At 43.4% G+C, this 15,590-nt stretch overlaps 2 protein-coding genes across 2 annotated transcripts in view; one reads left to right on the top strand and one right to left on the bottom strand.

The window, feature by feature from the left end:
* Positions 1 to 244: 244 nt before the first annotated feature.
* On the bottom strand, positions 245 to 8,156 carry strap (serine/threonine kinase receptor associated protein). The gene is made up of 9 exons (XM_079184257.1): positions 7,723 to 8,156; positions 7,235 to 7,370; positions 5,455 to 5,536; positions 5,264 to 5,336; positions 4,953 to 5,052; positions 4,040 to 4,177; positions 2,758 to 2,894; positions 2,318 to 2,467; positions 245 to 1,008 (listed from the first exon to the last, which is right to left on the bottom strand). The coding sequence occupies exons 1-9, from the start codon at positions 7,832 to 7,834 to the stop codon at positions 947 to 949; spliced, it is 990 nt and encodes a 329-aa protein (XP_079040383.1). The 5' UTR covers positions 7,835 to 8,156; the 3' UTR covers positions 245 to 946.
* A 2,284-nt stretch (positions 8,157 to 10,440) lies between these two features.
* The window catches only part of LOC306714166 (protein bicaudal D homolog 1-like), a gene marked incomplete at its 3' end in the record, with an annotated part of 49,247 nt that continues 44,097 nt past the window's right edge, over positions 10,441 to 15,590 (top strand). The window contains exon 1 of the mRNA XM_079184121.1: positions 10,441 to 10,692. Within this exon, the coding sequence (XP_079040247.1) occupies positions 10,459 to 10,692 (234 nt within the window). The 5' untranslated portion in view covers positions 10,441 to 10,458. The remainder of the gene's footprint in view (positions 10,693 to 15,590) is intronic.

A 15,590-nucleotide genomic window follows, 5' to 3' on the forward strand; every position in this document is an offset into this window, starting at 1 on the left:
AAAGAGCTTCCTTATTGGTGGAAAAAACATGCAACTATTGAAAATGAAGCGCACGTCACGAGTCCACACTGTTCAAGCATTCCGGTGTGAAGAGATGTTTGGATGTTCAGTAAAACACAGAATAAAGCCGACAGCACGCCAGTACGTTTATTATGGCGTCATCACTTTAAATGGAGATCCCACGTGACCCCATTCATCCACATTCGGCACTGAAATAATGAAATAATGAAAACACCAAACCCAGTTCTGTCTTAGTGCATTACTTTTACAAATAAACAGCAATGCGTTAGTTTATTTCATCCCTGGACTTAACGAAGGACAGGAACCAAAATGGAGAAAAAAACCAGCAGCATTTCTTCCCTTTCTGCTTTGTCACAAAACAATATTTTCTTTAATTTGAACACTTACTTCTTAGACTCAACCAGTAACATTACAAAAGCAGCTGATACTCAAAGCAATGATTTTGAAGAAATGAAAGCGCATTACTTTAGCACAAACTTATAGTATTCCTGTAACTATAAACTGAAAAAAGCCTTGGTCCAGCTCTTTTAATATCATAATTTTGAAACCCAAACCGATCTTAGCAACAGCTGATTGAGGGGTTGTGTTCAAGGCTTTAGGGACGTTAAAACAAGTTAAAGCACACAGACAGAAGTGAGCTAATCAGAGGGAAAGCAGGCAGCCGAGAGGAGACACTCACAGTTCTACTGCTTCACTCTGCAGCCCTTACTGTCCACATGACTGCTTAAAATCAGTGGGAGCCGTGTGTAAGTGTGCATGGGTCAGTCTATGACAGACAGGGCCGTCATAATATCCACATCACTTCCTGGTGGATGGAGATGGTCTGGACTCTGCTCCTTGCTGGGGCCAGATAGAACGCTGGAACACCCCTCCGCTCGTTTCCTTTCCTCTTCTCATCCTATTTCCAATCAGCACTGCGTTCTCCTCATGCTTTGATCTCAGGGGGCGTAGTGTACAGCTGCTCAGAGTTCTCTGCCCCCAGGTCCTCTGAGGAGTAAGGCAACACAAGAACAGAGGATCATACCGATACTTGGATATGGCACAATATAGCTGCTACACAAAACTACTGATGTAGGAAACAAGCAAAGCAGCCTGAAATAGCTGCTAATGATAGAAACCCTTTTTTCAGTCAGAGATTTCCCAGCAGATGCTTTAAAGCAGAGCGTTTGGTTTTTTTGGAAGCAGTAAATCCAGACTAGGGCAGAGGAAGTGTAGCTGAGGTCACTAAAGGTGTTAACCAACAAGGTGAAATGCAGTAACTCAAGAGATGTCCATTAAGCAGACGTACATACAGAATACATGGGCTGTGGAACATTGAGCAGCATAATGTGGGCTTCAAAGAGGGGCACTGTGCTGATTTCACACATCAGTTCATTCATCTTGGGAATGTTAGAACAGTCTTCTGTAATAACTAATAGACAATCAGTCATGAGTTGCATTATGGGAAATGAGTATCACTGCCGCTTCGATTTGTACTCCTTTTTAAATCTGTCTCTGGTATTATTAATGTATTAAAACAGCTCCCATGACAGACATAAGAAGACACTGAGAACTTCTCGTGGAAATAGCTTGAATTAGTATTCCCAGATGTCAGATGTCGTGGTCGATACCGGTGCTCCGTTTTTGAAGCCAACACGTTCACACTGAATTGAGCATTGGTGGTCAGCGTTGGCTATAAAGAAGAGATGTGCTGAATAGAGAGGCCTGGGATAGAATCCCTCCCCATGGGACCTTATTTCAGAATAATATTTAGAACAGTGACACAAATATGATTTTTGATCCCGATTGAAATGAGCCATGAATCACACCGGTTTGTCATAGATTTGTTGTAGTCGTATCATTAAGTTGTGATTCAAACCAGTCGGTGAACTACATCCGTCTCTCTCAGCATAACGTGGGCGTTAGTGAAAGGATGAAAATCACTTCACGTCGGGCCAGGCTGAGAGCTGCAGCTCTGTGAAAGGAGAGCTGCTTGGTTGTGGAAGCGCTAGCATAAAGGAGTGTAAAGTCAGATACTTTTGGGTGTCTACTCTCTACTTGTGTATTTTCAGTCTTATACCTCAACAGTTTTACAACAAATAGCGACTTTCTTTACTTGCTGATCCTTTAAATTGACAAAGATCATTATGTGTAATTCATGGCACAATTCAAACAGAATCAGAAACGTATTTGCCGTTGACCAGCGTACATATTTCTTCTGATGAAAGGTCCCACAGTGAGCCACCTGAAGGGGCGGGGCTTAGCGGCTCTATGCCATAGAGCTGGTTCTAGATCAGACTTTAGAAATGAGTGTTACCAGGAAGGACACACTTCCACAGGCCGTAGGTTTTCCCCACAGCCGTCTGCCACAGTCGGAGCGTGCCGTCCTCAGAGCCGCTGGCATACAGCTCCCCATCCGGACTGAAGCGAACACAGTGCACTGGACCAAAGTGACCCTTATAGGACTCTGCAGACAGGAGGGACATGGGTGCACATGAGGAAACTGCTCCACATTTAGACATCCTGTTCTTCAAAGTTCTACCCCTAAAACATTTACATGGACATTTATCAGTCACAGAATTCAATTTAAAACTTTTAAACAATTTGGCTTTTGATTAAGTGTGTTTTTCAAATCATCCACAAAAAACTACCTTCAACCTTTCAAACTGGAGTCATTACATTAACGGTAGTCTGACAGGAGGAAAGGGTCTCTAAAGTGACCCAGCGATGTGATCTAGAGGAAAAGGCTTCTCTCACCCAGCTCTTCCTTGGTGCCGTAGTCAAATTTGTAGAGCTTGAAGTCCTCTCCACCGGCAACAAAGAACTCTTTGTCTGGGTGGAGGGAGGCGGAGTTGATGGGAGCCGGGGCCTCCACTGCCTTGATGAGGTCCAGGCTGGAATATAGTCAGAATCATTCTAATGTTCTACGTATTTGATGTCATGGTGGAGATGTTATATGTCTGCAGCAGACAGCAACATCTCTGTCCACCCAGTTACAACCATGGCATTACACAGATAGAGGGCTTACTCCAGTCCTCAGTTCTGCAACGTCAAACATAATTGTCAGTAAAGCAAATGATCTGACCATAGTTTAGAAACGTTCTAAAGAAGTGTGTGTTAGATTGCACAGTACAAGTCATTTACTGAGCAACACCACCGTTCTTCTCTTTGGTCGCTCTGCAGTGGAGCGCAGCTCTCTGACTGAAACTCACCGTTCTCCAAAATGCTGTACGAGAAATCAAGCATACTGTGGACACACTTACATTCTTCATCCAACCAGTTAGCTGGAAGTTTAGTTCCGTTTGTTGGCTGGTATTCACTGTACTTCATCTTGCAAGGCTAGGTATGAAGTAAATTCATTTGTTCCACCAAAATAAGCATGTTTGTGCAGGTTGTTGAACATACGATAGACTCTTCGGTTTTCCTGTTCGTAAACACTGAAACCGTCACGGTGGTTACTTCTTTTTCTGTCTTTGTTTCAAACCAGAGATGGTGATTGTTGGAGCCAGTGGAAATGACTGGAGTCTGGTGGAGCATGTTTATTTCATTTTTTGTACCTTAATAAAATATAATAATTGTCCAAATCTCTGGAGTTCATTTTATCCCTTCAACAAGAGTCCCACAGCATCAGCAGCCAATAAATACCTGTGACCTGTACTCAGTGGTCACTGCAGACACAAGCCAGATGTTAGTGGGTGGTGATGGTTTGTGTCTAGTGGGGAAGAAGCTTTATTGAATCCTAAATGTCTCCTTTGGAGATGCTGTGCACTGTCCAGGTGCTTACACACATCTCTCTCAGGAAATATTGGAGAACTTTCCCCATCTGTTTCAACATAGTGATGTGAACAAATGTTTTAAAGCAGCAGCCCAGTGCTGAGTGTGCGTTCTGTTGGTTCAGCTCACGTAGCTTGGCTGTAATGGCTGACCAAAGACGGACAGATTACAGAGCCAACTGTTCTCATATGGACCTCAGAAATAGATTCAGACACAATGCCCATTCACAAATTACAACAAGGTTCCATTGGTGCGGTGGTCTTACCTCAGAGCGTTGTAGAAAGCCACAGTCCTTCCATATGTGATCACAAGAATCTCTCCATCAGCCACGTACTCCATGCTGCTCACCGACGTGTCGAACGTCAGCGTGTTCACCTGCTCCATGGAGCTCCTGTCCCACAGCCTGGACACACACACACACACACACTATAACATCCAAAGGGTCTCTGATGCGTTTACTGTCAGACGTTAGCCCCACGATACGATATTACCAGTATTGTGATATTTATTACCTTTTGTCATTTGCAAATGATGCAGATCTTAACACGTGATTTTTCTAATAGAATAAAGGTTTTACTCGGTTCATCTTACTTCAGTCAATTTCTAATAGGCCTATAAGCAACTATTTCCTTTTACTTGGTTTGATCATCCATAGAACACACAATTCAAATGAGGAAACTAATTATTGTATCTTTATTAGTCATTTCAATGATGTATTATAAGCTGCTTAGAGCTAGTGATAGGAAGTTAATCATAATTCATCTATTTGTGTGTGAAAACATCTCCTCCAAACAACTAGATTTACTGAAGCTACATGGCAGCGTTATCATGCAGTGAATGAACCTCCGTCTACGTTACCACACACACACACACACACACACACACACACACACACACACACACACACACACACACACACACACACACACACACACACACACACACACACACACACACACACACACACACACACACACACACACACACACACACACACACACACACACACCTTGTGGTTATGAAACTGTGACTTACATAACCACAGTTATCCCCCATATCCCTAATTCATATAAAAGATTGATACTTGGCCTTCGTGCATCAATATAATATTGCGATACTATGGTGTATGGATTCCCTCCACCACGACTTGTTTGAGACACGGGTAGAGCTTCACCCACCGGATGGTTTTGTCGTCGGCCGCTGAGAGGATCTGCTTGTCGTTGTTACACCACAAGGCTTTCTTTATGGCTGAGGTGTGACCTGCGATCTCCTGAGGTGCTGAAGGACACAAAGATGCAACAGTCAACCACATTAGAGGACAGAAGACACAGACAGACATTTCAGGGTTAACTTTGAGTCTATTCCCCTTCATAATTCACAGAGCTAAAAGACTTTCACATGATGAGATCCGTCTCCGGTAGGGAGCAGTGTTCATCACACAGCAGAATCTACAGCCCACCAAATCCCACACGAACCCACGTTGGCTCACCTGCTTCAGGGTTGCTGAGGTCGTAAATGCGAAGCAGCTTGTCGTTTCCACCAGTCAGCAGACAGTTGCTGTCCTGAGAGGAGAGGAAGAAGTATACAAAGAGACAAAAGCAGCTTCAGAAATATCCCAATCAAATCACCACATCATGCATACAGGCTGTGTGCACAGCTCATCTACGTCCACACACTGACCTGAGTAAAGGTGACAGTCTTGACGATGTGTTTGTGTGCAAGTGTGAGGACCTCGTCTCCACTCACTGCATCCCACACTTTCCTGAAACACACACACAGTACATCTTTAAATTAACAGTCTACGGAGCTTCAGTAATAATATTCATATTGGCATACAGTATAATGTGCTTTTTATTCATTATTTCAAAAAGCAAACAAAGAAGATACAGATAGAGGATATCTCTAGAAGAAAAAACACATAAAAATAACAGAAAACAAATGTATCATGATCGACTGATCAGGCCTAGATTATGGTGCTGTAATCTACACAATAATCTACGTATACATACATACACGTACTGTGTTCGTCACACACACACACACACACACACACACACACACACACACACACACACACACACACACACACACACACACACACACACACACACACACACACACACACACACACACGGTTCATTCAAGTCAGGTTTGGGACTTTAAGCCCCACTTTTCTCAGGACCTCTGGAGGTACTAGACCCGAGGCTGGTTCTCTATGCTGCTGTTGATTGTGCAAGAAGATTCAGGTATTTGGTTCATTATTAATAAAGTGTCCAAGCCTCTATATCTATTCTCATCATGTTTGGTCCTCTTATGTTGAACCTCTATATAACTTTCACTCAGCGCATTATCCTTGTCATTATAATTATAATAATAATAATAATAATAATGTCATTATGGTCACAAGAAGGGCTCTGAAGTGTATCTCCAGAGCAGGTTACCATGGTGATATAGCCCTGTCACAAGTGAACCAGCTTTGTGACACCGACAAACAAAGAGACAAACTCACTAGTGTCATTACTACAACACTTATTGCTGCAATGTACTCAAACAATACAGGAGCAGTTACTAAGTAGTCAAAAAGAAATGCAAGAGAGAGAGAGAGAGAGACAGACAGAGCGAGACAGACAGAGAGAGACAGACAGAGAGAGAGAGAGACAAACAGAGAGAGAGAGAGAGACAGAGAGAGAGAGACACAGACAGAGAGAGAGACACAGACAGAGAGAGAGAGACAGAGACAGAGAGAGACAGATGGAGAGAGATACAGACAGCAAGACACAGACAGAGAGAGACAGAGAGAGCGAGACAGACAGAGAGAGATACAGACAGAGAGCAAGACACAGACAGAGAGAGAGAGACAGAGAGAGAGACACACAGACAGAGAGACAGAGAGAGACAGACAGAGATACAGACAGAGAGCAAGACACAGACAGAGAGAGAGAGAGACAGAGAGAGAGACACACAGACAGAGAGACAGATGGAGAGAGATACAGACAGAGAGCAAGACACAGACAGAGAGAGAGACACAGACAGAGAGAGAGAGACACAGACAGAGAGACACAGACAGAGAGAGAAAGATGGAGAGAGATACAGACAGAGAGCAAGACACAGACAGAGAGACAGACAGAGAGAGAGACACAGACAGAGAGAGAGAGAGAGAGAGACAGAGAGAGAGAGAGATACAGACAGAGAGACAGACAGAGAGCGAGACACAGACAGAGAGAGAGAGACACAGACAGAGAGAGAGAGAGAGAGAGAGAGAGAGACACAGACAGAGAGAGACACAGACACAGACAGAGAGACAGACAGAGAGAGAGACACAGACAGAGAGCGAGACACAGACAGAGAGCGAGACACAGACAGAGAGCAAGACACAGACAGAGAGCGACAGACAGACAGACAGACAGAGAGAGACAGGCAGGAGTTTGTAGGCCCCATACCAGACTGACTGTCCACTCACGCTGTGAAGTCTGCTGCGGCTGTGGCTGCCTTGGTTGCGTCCGTGTTCAGAGTGGCTCCCCAGACAGCGCCTTTGTGACCCGAAAACGTCCCTATCCAGTCTCCTGTGTCTCCCTGGCGCATCATGGGTTTGCCATCTGACAACAGAAACGCAGGGAGGATCCAGAGGTCAAAGCCTGGAGTCACAGCTGTTCACAGGTGTCTGTTGAACCAGACACACTGCCTGCCTCACTTTGATACAGCAGCTGCTTCCAGGAAGACACATTATTCCAAGAGCACATTTATATTCAAGCATTTCATGTTAAATTACCAGTTTAAGACCAACAATATTGAAGGTTCGACTGATTTTTAAGAACCATACAGGACGCAGAGTGAAGTATTCAGTATGTATGTCTTAAAACCACTTCGAGGGTCTAACATTAAGTTAAATGCTAAGACCCTTTTTCGTCAAACCTTATTTGCATAACATCCATAGTCCGTTAGTCTCACCTTTGCAAGCGCTGATGAGGAAGTAGCCGTAGGGAGTGATTCCACTGAAGGCCAAGTCGACCACAGGCCGGGTGTGACCGGAGCAGGTGAGCGGAGTCTGTCTCATCGCCATGGTCCTCCAGCCGGGCAGGACACTGTTCGCACTGAGGGTGAAGACGGTAGAACGCTAGCGGGTAGCTTGCTAGCTAGCGGTGTGAGGCTACCAGGCTATGACAATGGCAAGACAAGCTAGCTACTATTTAGGCGAGTAATTTCCGTTAGCTAGCAGTTGGCAGCTGGTTGGACTACGAATGAGTGAGAATTAACACCGTAGGATTGTCAAACTAATCGGCGGGTCTTCCTCCCAGCAAAGGAATGGCTATCGTGCTAATAGCTACAACATTGCAACTAACTAGCAACGTGCAATGCGGCGTAGCTATCGCAGAGATCATATAGCCGGTGTTCCGCCGGCCACAACAAATATAATACTTCCGGTGTGACATTTTTCACAATAAAGGACTCATCTCTTCAACAGACCATTAACTGACTGTGAAACCAGTGTCCAATACTAAATAAATAAATAAGACACAGTGAGATAAATAACCACATGAATAAATGAGACAAAAAACACAATACGACATTTTGAAATAATTCAGTCCTCATAATGAATTCCTATTGAATCCTGCTTCTTTCCACAGTAACATTATATTGCAGGTATATGTTATCATATCCAGCAGTTTTTATTTAAAAATGTAAATTTGTCTAAGTCTGTTTTAATTTGAAAAGGCAGTGACTGTTTTATAACTTCATCGTTGTCTTTATCTGTCAAACAAGCCAAACATACGGTGGCCCTGAGAGTCAAAACACAACAGAAAAAGGGAACGACATTAAGGTGAGACTCCAACCAGACAAGGTATTGGACAATGATTCCTCTGCTCAACGCGAATGCTTCCCTATAGACCTAACCCCTGCACCCTCAGTGCCACACTTGACTTGAAATGGTATAAATACGAATGGGACAAGACACCAAAACATGTGACAGACACGTGTGACAGACACATAAGAGTTTTTATTTGACGTTTTTACTCCCTGGTTTGAACGTCTGGCTCTTGCCTTGCGAGACAAGAGATGATTGTCAAATCTCTTTACTTGTTTTTGTCAAAACTGCTTCAATAAGCAACATTTAAAGAATACCTTTGTGTGTATGCCTTTGCGTCCATGTGTTTTCTGTACCATCTTTAATGTGTACATTTAATATGCCAGGCTGAACACCCATGTGCTCTCCTCTTTGCTTACCTTTTTTCCGCTTCTGGGCTTCCCCTGGTAAACCCTTATTTAATGTCACAACCCTTTGACTTGTGGGTAATTCACTCAGGCATACGGAAAGTGTTCATAATGGGCTCATATTGTCTGCGCGAGAGACCTCAAACACTTTACTATTTGACAGAGGCAGCCCTAAACCTCACGGAACGCGTCTCAAAGTCTGTGAGTGTGGACATTGGATTGGGCCGTTTTGATTTCTCTTATGCAGTTCTTTTTAGACTTTTCTTGATTTTATTTTGAAGGCTGGACAACGACTTCTCCATGTGCTGGCAGATAAAGGCGTCTCCTCTGCTGCCCCCTGCAGGACGTGTTCTTCACACTGACAAATGACGCTCCGCTGTATTAGCCTTCCACTCCCATAAATCAAGTTAACTTTAACTTTATTATCTCACAACTTAGATTTCCCTCTGTTTTCTCTAAATGTTTTAGTCAGGATTGGATTATACAGTAATCCTAATGTTACACAAACAGGGTTTAGGCAATAGTGACAATATCATTTATGAGTCGACTATAACGCACATTTACATGTAACTATATTGTTGTGATGACATAGGCTACTATAAAGGCGACTTAATATTGAGTACAAACAGGTTGCAATAAAGAAATAACCCAAATGTCCCGGGGATTACATATTATATTATTAACAACAATACGTTTAGCTCCGTTTAGTAATTGGACACTGTTAGAAGTTGTAATTAGTCATCAGACAAACATGTTTCTGGGTTTTCTTTTGGCTGTACCGATTTGAATGTGTCGGAACTTCCCTTGTAGCATATTAACTTAATTTTGCCAGGTAGGAAAAAACAGTAAAATAAATGTAAGATGAACACTTTCAATATGAGTATCTTCTATTCATGTGCTCCTATCTTTTAAACAGTCTGCTATTAGAAGCCCCTGTTAGCGGTGTATTATTGTACACCGTTTATTATCAATACATTCAAACTTTGAAACAAATACAAAAATGTTCACTTCAAAAGACAATGAGAAGCTTCTCTGATCAGTCGGATCTCCTAACTGCTGCTGATGAGACGCAGAGCCGAGGATCCAAACCCTAAGAGCTGCAGCAGGGGGCAGACAGCGGAGTGTGCCTTGCCTCACGGCTGCGGGCAGGGATGGCGTCCTGAGGCCGGTGAATAAGCAGAAAAGCAGGCAGACAGACAGACAGAGAGGGAGGGAGGGAGGGAGGGAGGGGCGGAGGCTGCATCATTTAGAGCATCGCGTGGCACAAGACCAGTGTCTCTGGTGATGATGACAACGCGTTTAGGATATTTACGGATGTTCATTTTTATATTCTATTTTACTGTTGACATGAGATTCGAAGCCGCGGTGTGACTCCTTTGAGGGGAGGCGGTGGGGGTTTGTATTCTCCCTCCGGCGGGGCTCTCTGCTCATCCGACGCAGGGAGGAGAGGGCAGAGGGAGGGAGAGAGGAGCGATGGCTGCCGGTGGAGCAGGATGCGGGGACACGGTGGAGCAGTGCCGGGCCGAGGTGGAGCGCCTGACCCGGGAGCTGGCGGAGGCCAACCGCGAGAAGATCCGGGCGGCGGAGTGCGGGCTGGTGGTTCTGGAGGAGAACCAGAGCCTGAAGCAGCAGTACGCCGACCTGGAGGCCGAGCAGGAGACGCTGAGGCTGGAGCTGGAGCAGCTGCAGGAGGTGGGCTCAGCAGGGGTATGGCTCGTTACTCGAAGAAGTAAACCTGATTAGTTACTGTTCCGACCAACGGTACACGGTACCGCTCTAGGGCAGGAGATGTTTTCACTTCACACATAAGTTAACGAAGAATCACTTGTTCGTCCTATTGCTTACCGGCTCCGTGTGCTGGAGATACACCTGCTGGACAGTTAACAATACACAGGCCCAGCCCATCATGCACTCCACTGTTCCTTTAAGACTATCTTGTTTTTATCAGGACAGTCTGTTTATGTTTTTTAGCCTCTACATTTGCTTATATATCTATATACATAGATATATGCTTGTCTGCATATTCATCTTTATGTTTACTGTTTTGTTTTTGTAGGCTACATTGTCATGGTTTACAATTAATAAATTATTCCTTTTTATAGCTTATGATATTAAGTGTCCCTTGAAAATGAGATCTCAATGAGAGCTTTCTTTCTTTTCTTCATTCCCCTTCAGTTTCACTTCTACAACAGATTGGTGGAACAAGTGAAAGGCAGCGTGCTCATTTTGCAAGTCCATGACTCATGTAAAAGTTACTTTAGCTCCTCAGCATGACTCCTCACACTTCTCATCACATTGTCAACAACAGGAGGTTTACAAATGTAGTATGTCTGAAACATGTAACATGAACATGAAAGATGATATCAGACACTGACACGAGGCCATGCCTCAAAGAAAGGCCACAACGCTGACACGTCGTCACCTTAAGAACTAGTGGTGACAGACACGTCGACTAGCAGTTGTCTAGTTATTCCAATATTCACTCTTGTGTCGCTCCGGTTAACTCCTGAGAAGAATACCAGTCTCTTAGGAAACTATATTCACTATCTGTGTCAGTCTGCTGTAGCAGGTAGTGGACATTAGCTTGATCAGAGCAGGTTCTCTGAAAACAACTCCAGCTAGGAAAAGCTGGGTTGATGAGAGCCTGAGTTTACTACTCATTGTTCTGATCGGTATGTAGCAGAGAACATCATTTCCCAGCATGTAGGCGTGCATGGCAACAATACTTCACAAGTGTGTTAGCTCTAATACAGACCGATGTCGGACTCAGAAGCTGACTGTGCAGTTTCATCCTGAAGGTCAGTGTGTGTGTGTGTGTGTGTGTGTGTGTGTGTGTGTGTGTGTGTGTGTGTGTGTGTGTGTGGCAGCATTACCAGTTCATACATATGATGTGTCAACAGTCATTTGAACCATGTCAGGTCTGCCATGGACGCTTTGTTGTTGAAAGCAGTGGTTTCCCGGTGCACGCATACTGTTGCATGCTGGTCTCTAGCAGTTGAGATGGAGACGCTACTGGTTCAGTGTTTACATCATTCTCATTTATCTCAGTTATGGCCAACATTGCTATCAGTAATAATAACATTGTATTCTGGTACAATTCTGTATTCGTACTGATGCCTTTGATGAAATGTATTTGCCGCGTTCTCTCTCTCTCTCTCTCTCTCTCTCTCTCTCTCTCTCTCTCTCTCTCTCTCTCTCTCTCTCTCTCTCTCTCTCTCTCTGGCTGCACCTCAGACACCATGAAAACTACAAACAAAACACAAACATTTGTACATAAATTGCGAGCTCTTCCTGGAGTCTCTCAGGCAAATGTCCGTTGCTAAACAGGCTAGCACATATTAGCACATTAATAACGACATAAACTACTAACTACAATCTCCAAAAATGCAACACATGTAAACGTAAATGCAGGTCAACAACAATACACACAATATATGTACAAACGAACACTTTTGGACCACGTGCAGAATCAGTTTAACCGGGTCGTTCACTCCTCTCTGCTTCTGTGCCAGCAAACGACCCACAATGCCACGGTCCCACGCCAACTCTGGGTGTGGCCCGTTGCTTTACGACATTACATGACGCACTAAGATACCTTGAGACACCACATACAGTAATAAACTCATTAGATTTCAATTACACGTCTCTTTGACAGTTACAGGGCTTCTCTAATCTATTCCTACGTCCAAGATTAAGTGACTGAAATAATCTGACTGAGCAGTTGGCTTGATTGCTGCTGCAAGTAATATTTTAATTATTGATTTGTCTGTTGATTGTTTTTTGGATGAATCGATTAATAGTTTAATAGCCTGTAAAATGTCAGAAAATAGTGAAACATCTTCATCACTCTTTCCAAGTGCTCTAGATGCTTTCTTTGAATAGTTTGCTTTGTTTGGTCAACAGTCCCAAAACCCAAAGATGTGATATAAAACATAGAATAACAGTTTGGTATGTTACTATTAATAATGCTGCCATTATTAATAAGTACAAACAGTGTTTCCTGTCTGTTATGGATTAATATTACATACATCAAGCCAACCTGGAAATGCCAACCTGGTCTATTTCCTCAAAACTAACTTACAAATAAACTATTCAGGTGTTTATCAGAAGCAGTTTCTTTTTGCAGTTTCCCAACAGCGTGTACAGCGTAGTGTAAATCGTAGTGCACTAATGACTTCTGGTGACTAGTAGTTCTCTTGAATACTTATGTTGAATACACTTATTGTAAGTCGCTTTGGATCAAAGCGCCTGCTGAACTGTACTGTATGTAATGTAGTGTAGGCTTATGTAGTGTGTACAGCGTAGTGTACGGCGTAGTGTAGGGCTACGTAGTGTGTACATCGTGTACGGTGTAGTGTACAAAGTAGTGTAGGGCTATGTAGTGTGTACAGCGTAGTGTAGGCTTAAGTAGTGTGTACATCGTAGTGTAGGTTTAAGTAGTGTGTACATCGTAGTGTAGATTTAAGTAGTGTGTACATCGTAGTGTAGGCTTAAGTAGTGTGTACATCGTAGTGTAGGCTTAAGTAGTGTGTACATCGTAGTGTAGGTTTAAGTAGTGTGTACATCGTAGTGTAGGTTTAAGTAGTGTGTACATCGTAGTGTAGGTTTAAGTAGTGTGTACATCGTAGTGTAGGCTTAAGTAGTGTGTACATCGTAGTGTAGGCTTAAGTAGTGTGTACATCGTAGTGTAGGCTTAAGTAGTGTGTACATCGTAGTGTAGGCTTAAGTAGCGTGTACATCGTAGTGTAGGCTTAAGTAGCGTGTACATCGTAGTGTAGGCTTAAGTAGCGTGTACATCGTAGTGTAGGCTTAAGTAGCGTGTACATCGTAGTGTAGGCTTAAGTAGTGTGTACATCGTAGTGTCGGCTTAAGTAGTGTGTACATCGTAGTGTAGGTTTAAGTAGTATGTACATCGTAGTGTAGGTTTAAGTAGTGTGTACATCGTAGTGTAGGCTTAAGTAGTGTGTACATCGTAGTGTCGGCTTAAGTAGTGTGTACATCGTAGTGTAGGCTTAAGTAGTGTGTACATCGTAGTGTCGGCTTAAGTAGTGTGTACATCGTAGTGTAGGTTTAAGTAGTGTGTACATCGTAGTGTAGGCTTAAGTAGTGTGTACATCGTAGTGTCGGCTTAAGTAGTGTGTACATCGTATTGTCGGCTTAAGTAGTGTGTACATCGTATTGTCGGCTTAAGTAGTGTGTACATCGTAGTGTAGGCTTAAGTAGTGTGTACATCGTAGTGTAGGCTTAAGTAGTGTGTACATCGTATTGTCGGCTTAAGTAGTGTGTACATCGAAGTGTTCAACGTTGTGTGTGCAGTGTAGTGTATGACGTAGTATGGGCTTATGTACTGTGGACAGCGTAGGTTGTACAGTGTAGTGTGCACAGCATATGTATGACATATTGTAGGCTTACGTAGTGTCCAGGAAGACCCCTCTTACAAACCAGGAAATATTTATGATATTAATGCAATGAAAATCCTTTTGGAACTTCTTTTGAACGCTAACGGGATCCCTTGATTGAACGTCTAAATAATGGTCTTTCAACGTCTTTATGTTTGCTGGGATCTAACATAAGAGCCACGTTCTTCACGGCTGCAGGTTCAGACAAATTCCAGCAGCAACACCTGCAGAGCAGACGCATCAGCTTTCACTGTCTGGGTTTGACACTGAGCACAGATGAATGTAAGGCCATGGAGCGCAAATCTGAAGTTATATAAATAGTTTCATCTATAAATGATTTACTTCAACACTGAAGCGTGTGCTCAACACAAACATTACTATTTCATAGCTATGCACGCAACTCAAGCAACCGCTCACAAAGTTATAGTATCTGTTCTGTCCTTCCCTTTGGGAAATGTGGGGCGACTGGCTGAGTGGAGAGCAGGGCCGTTTTTCAATCAGAGGGTTGGTGGTTCAAACCCTGGCTCTGGCACCACTAGTTGCAAGTCGATGTGTCCTTGAGCAAGCCACTTAACCCCGAAAATTGCTCCCGTAGCTGTGCCTACGGTATGATAGCGTCTGAAATGTAAGTAGCTTTGGATAAAAGTGTCAGCTAAATGACTGTAATGGGAAATGTGCGATGGTGGAGTTTTGTCTCATATATATTTCTGTTTCTGTTTACGGTCTTTCATTGACTGTGAAAGAGAGCGGATAACAGAGGGTTTGCACTATAAATGTCTTTGTCGTGTTACTGAAAAGGTGAAGATAACCTTTTCAGAAGATTCCTTCATGTTGATTTGACTCTAAACAATCTCTCCCAGCATCAGAAATGATACAATGAGTTCATAAATCTGTTTTCCTTCCATGAATCGGTAATGTTAGCTATCACTACTGGCAGAGATCCAACATGTGTAAGATCCTGCTTAAAACAGCCAAATCTACTTCAGCCAGTCAGAGTCTTGTTTTGGGTGTGGATGTTGTCAACTCATTTCTACTGTGGTTGTGGTCTTCATTGAGGAAATGAACAGTGGACCTCATGCAAGAACATTTTGGTATTCTGAAGTCTCTCTTCCTTGTACCGTACGGTGGGCTCATACCAGTGATTCAGCAAACACTCCTAACTTCAGATTACTGTGATGAAGAATGCCACCTGTGTGTAAATGAGCA

Source organism: Pholis gunnellus (assembly GCF_910591455.1).
Source record: "Pholis gunnellus genome assembly, chromosome: 22".
Lineage (NCBI taxonomy): Eukaryota > Metazoa > Chordata > Actinopteri > Perciformes > Pholidae > Pholis > Pholis gunnellus.

Bases quoted from the DNA above. Each gene is read 5' to 3' on its own strand.
- strap (XM_079184257.1), bottom strand. From the start codon at position 7,834: ATGGCGATGAGACAGACTCCGCTCACCTGCTCCGGTCACACCCGGCCT. The intron at 7,371-7,722 runs GTGAGACTAACG...TTCTGTTGTCAG, and splicing joins CCTCATCAGCGCTTGCAAAG to ATGGCAAACCCATGATGCGC. The intron at 5,537-7,234 runs GTGAGTGGACAG...TGTGTGTTTCAG, and splicing joins GCCGCAGCAGACTTCACAGC to GAAAGTGTGGGATGCAGTGA.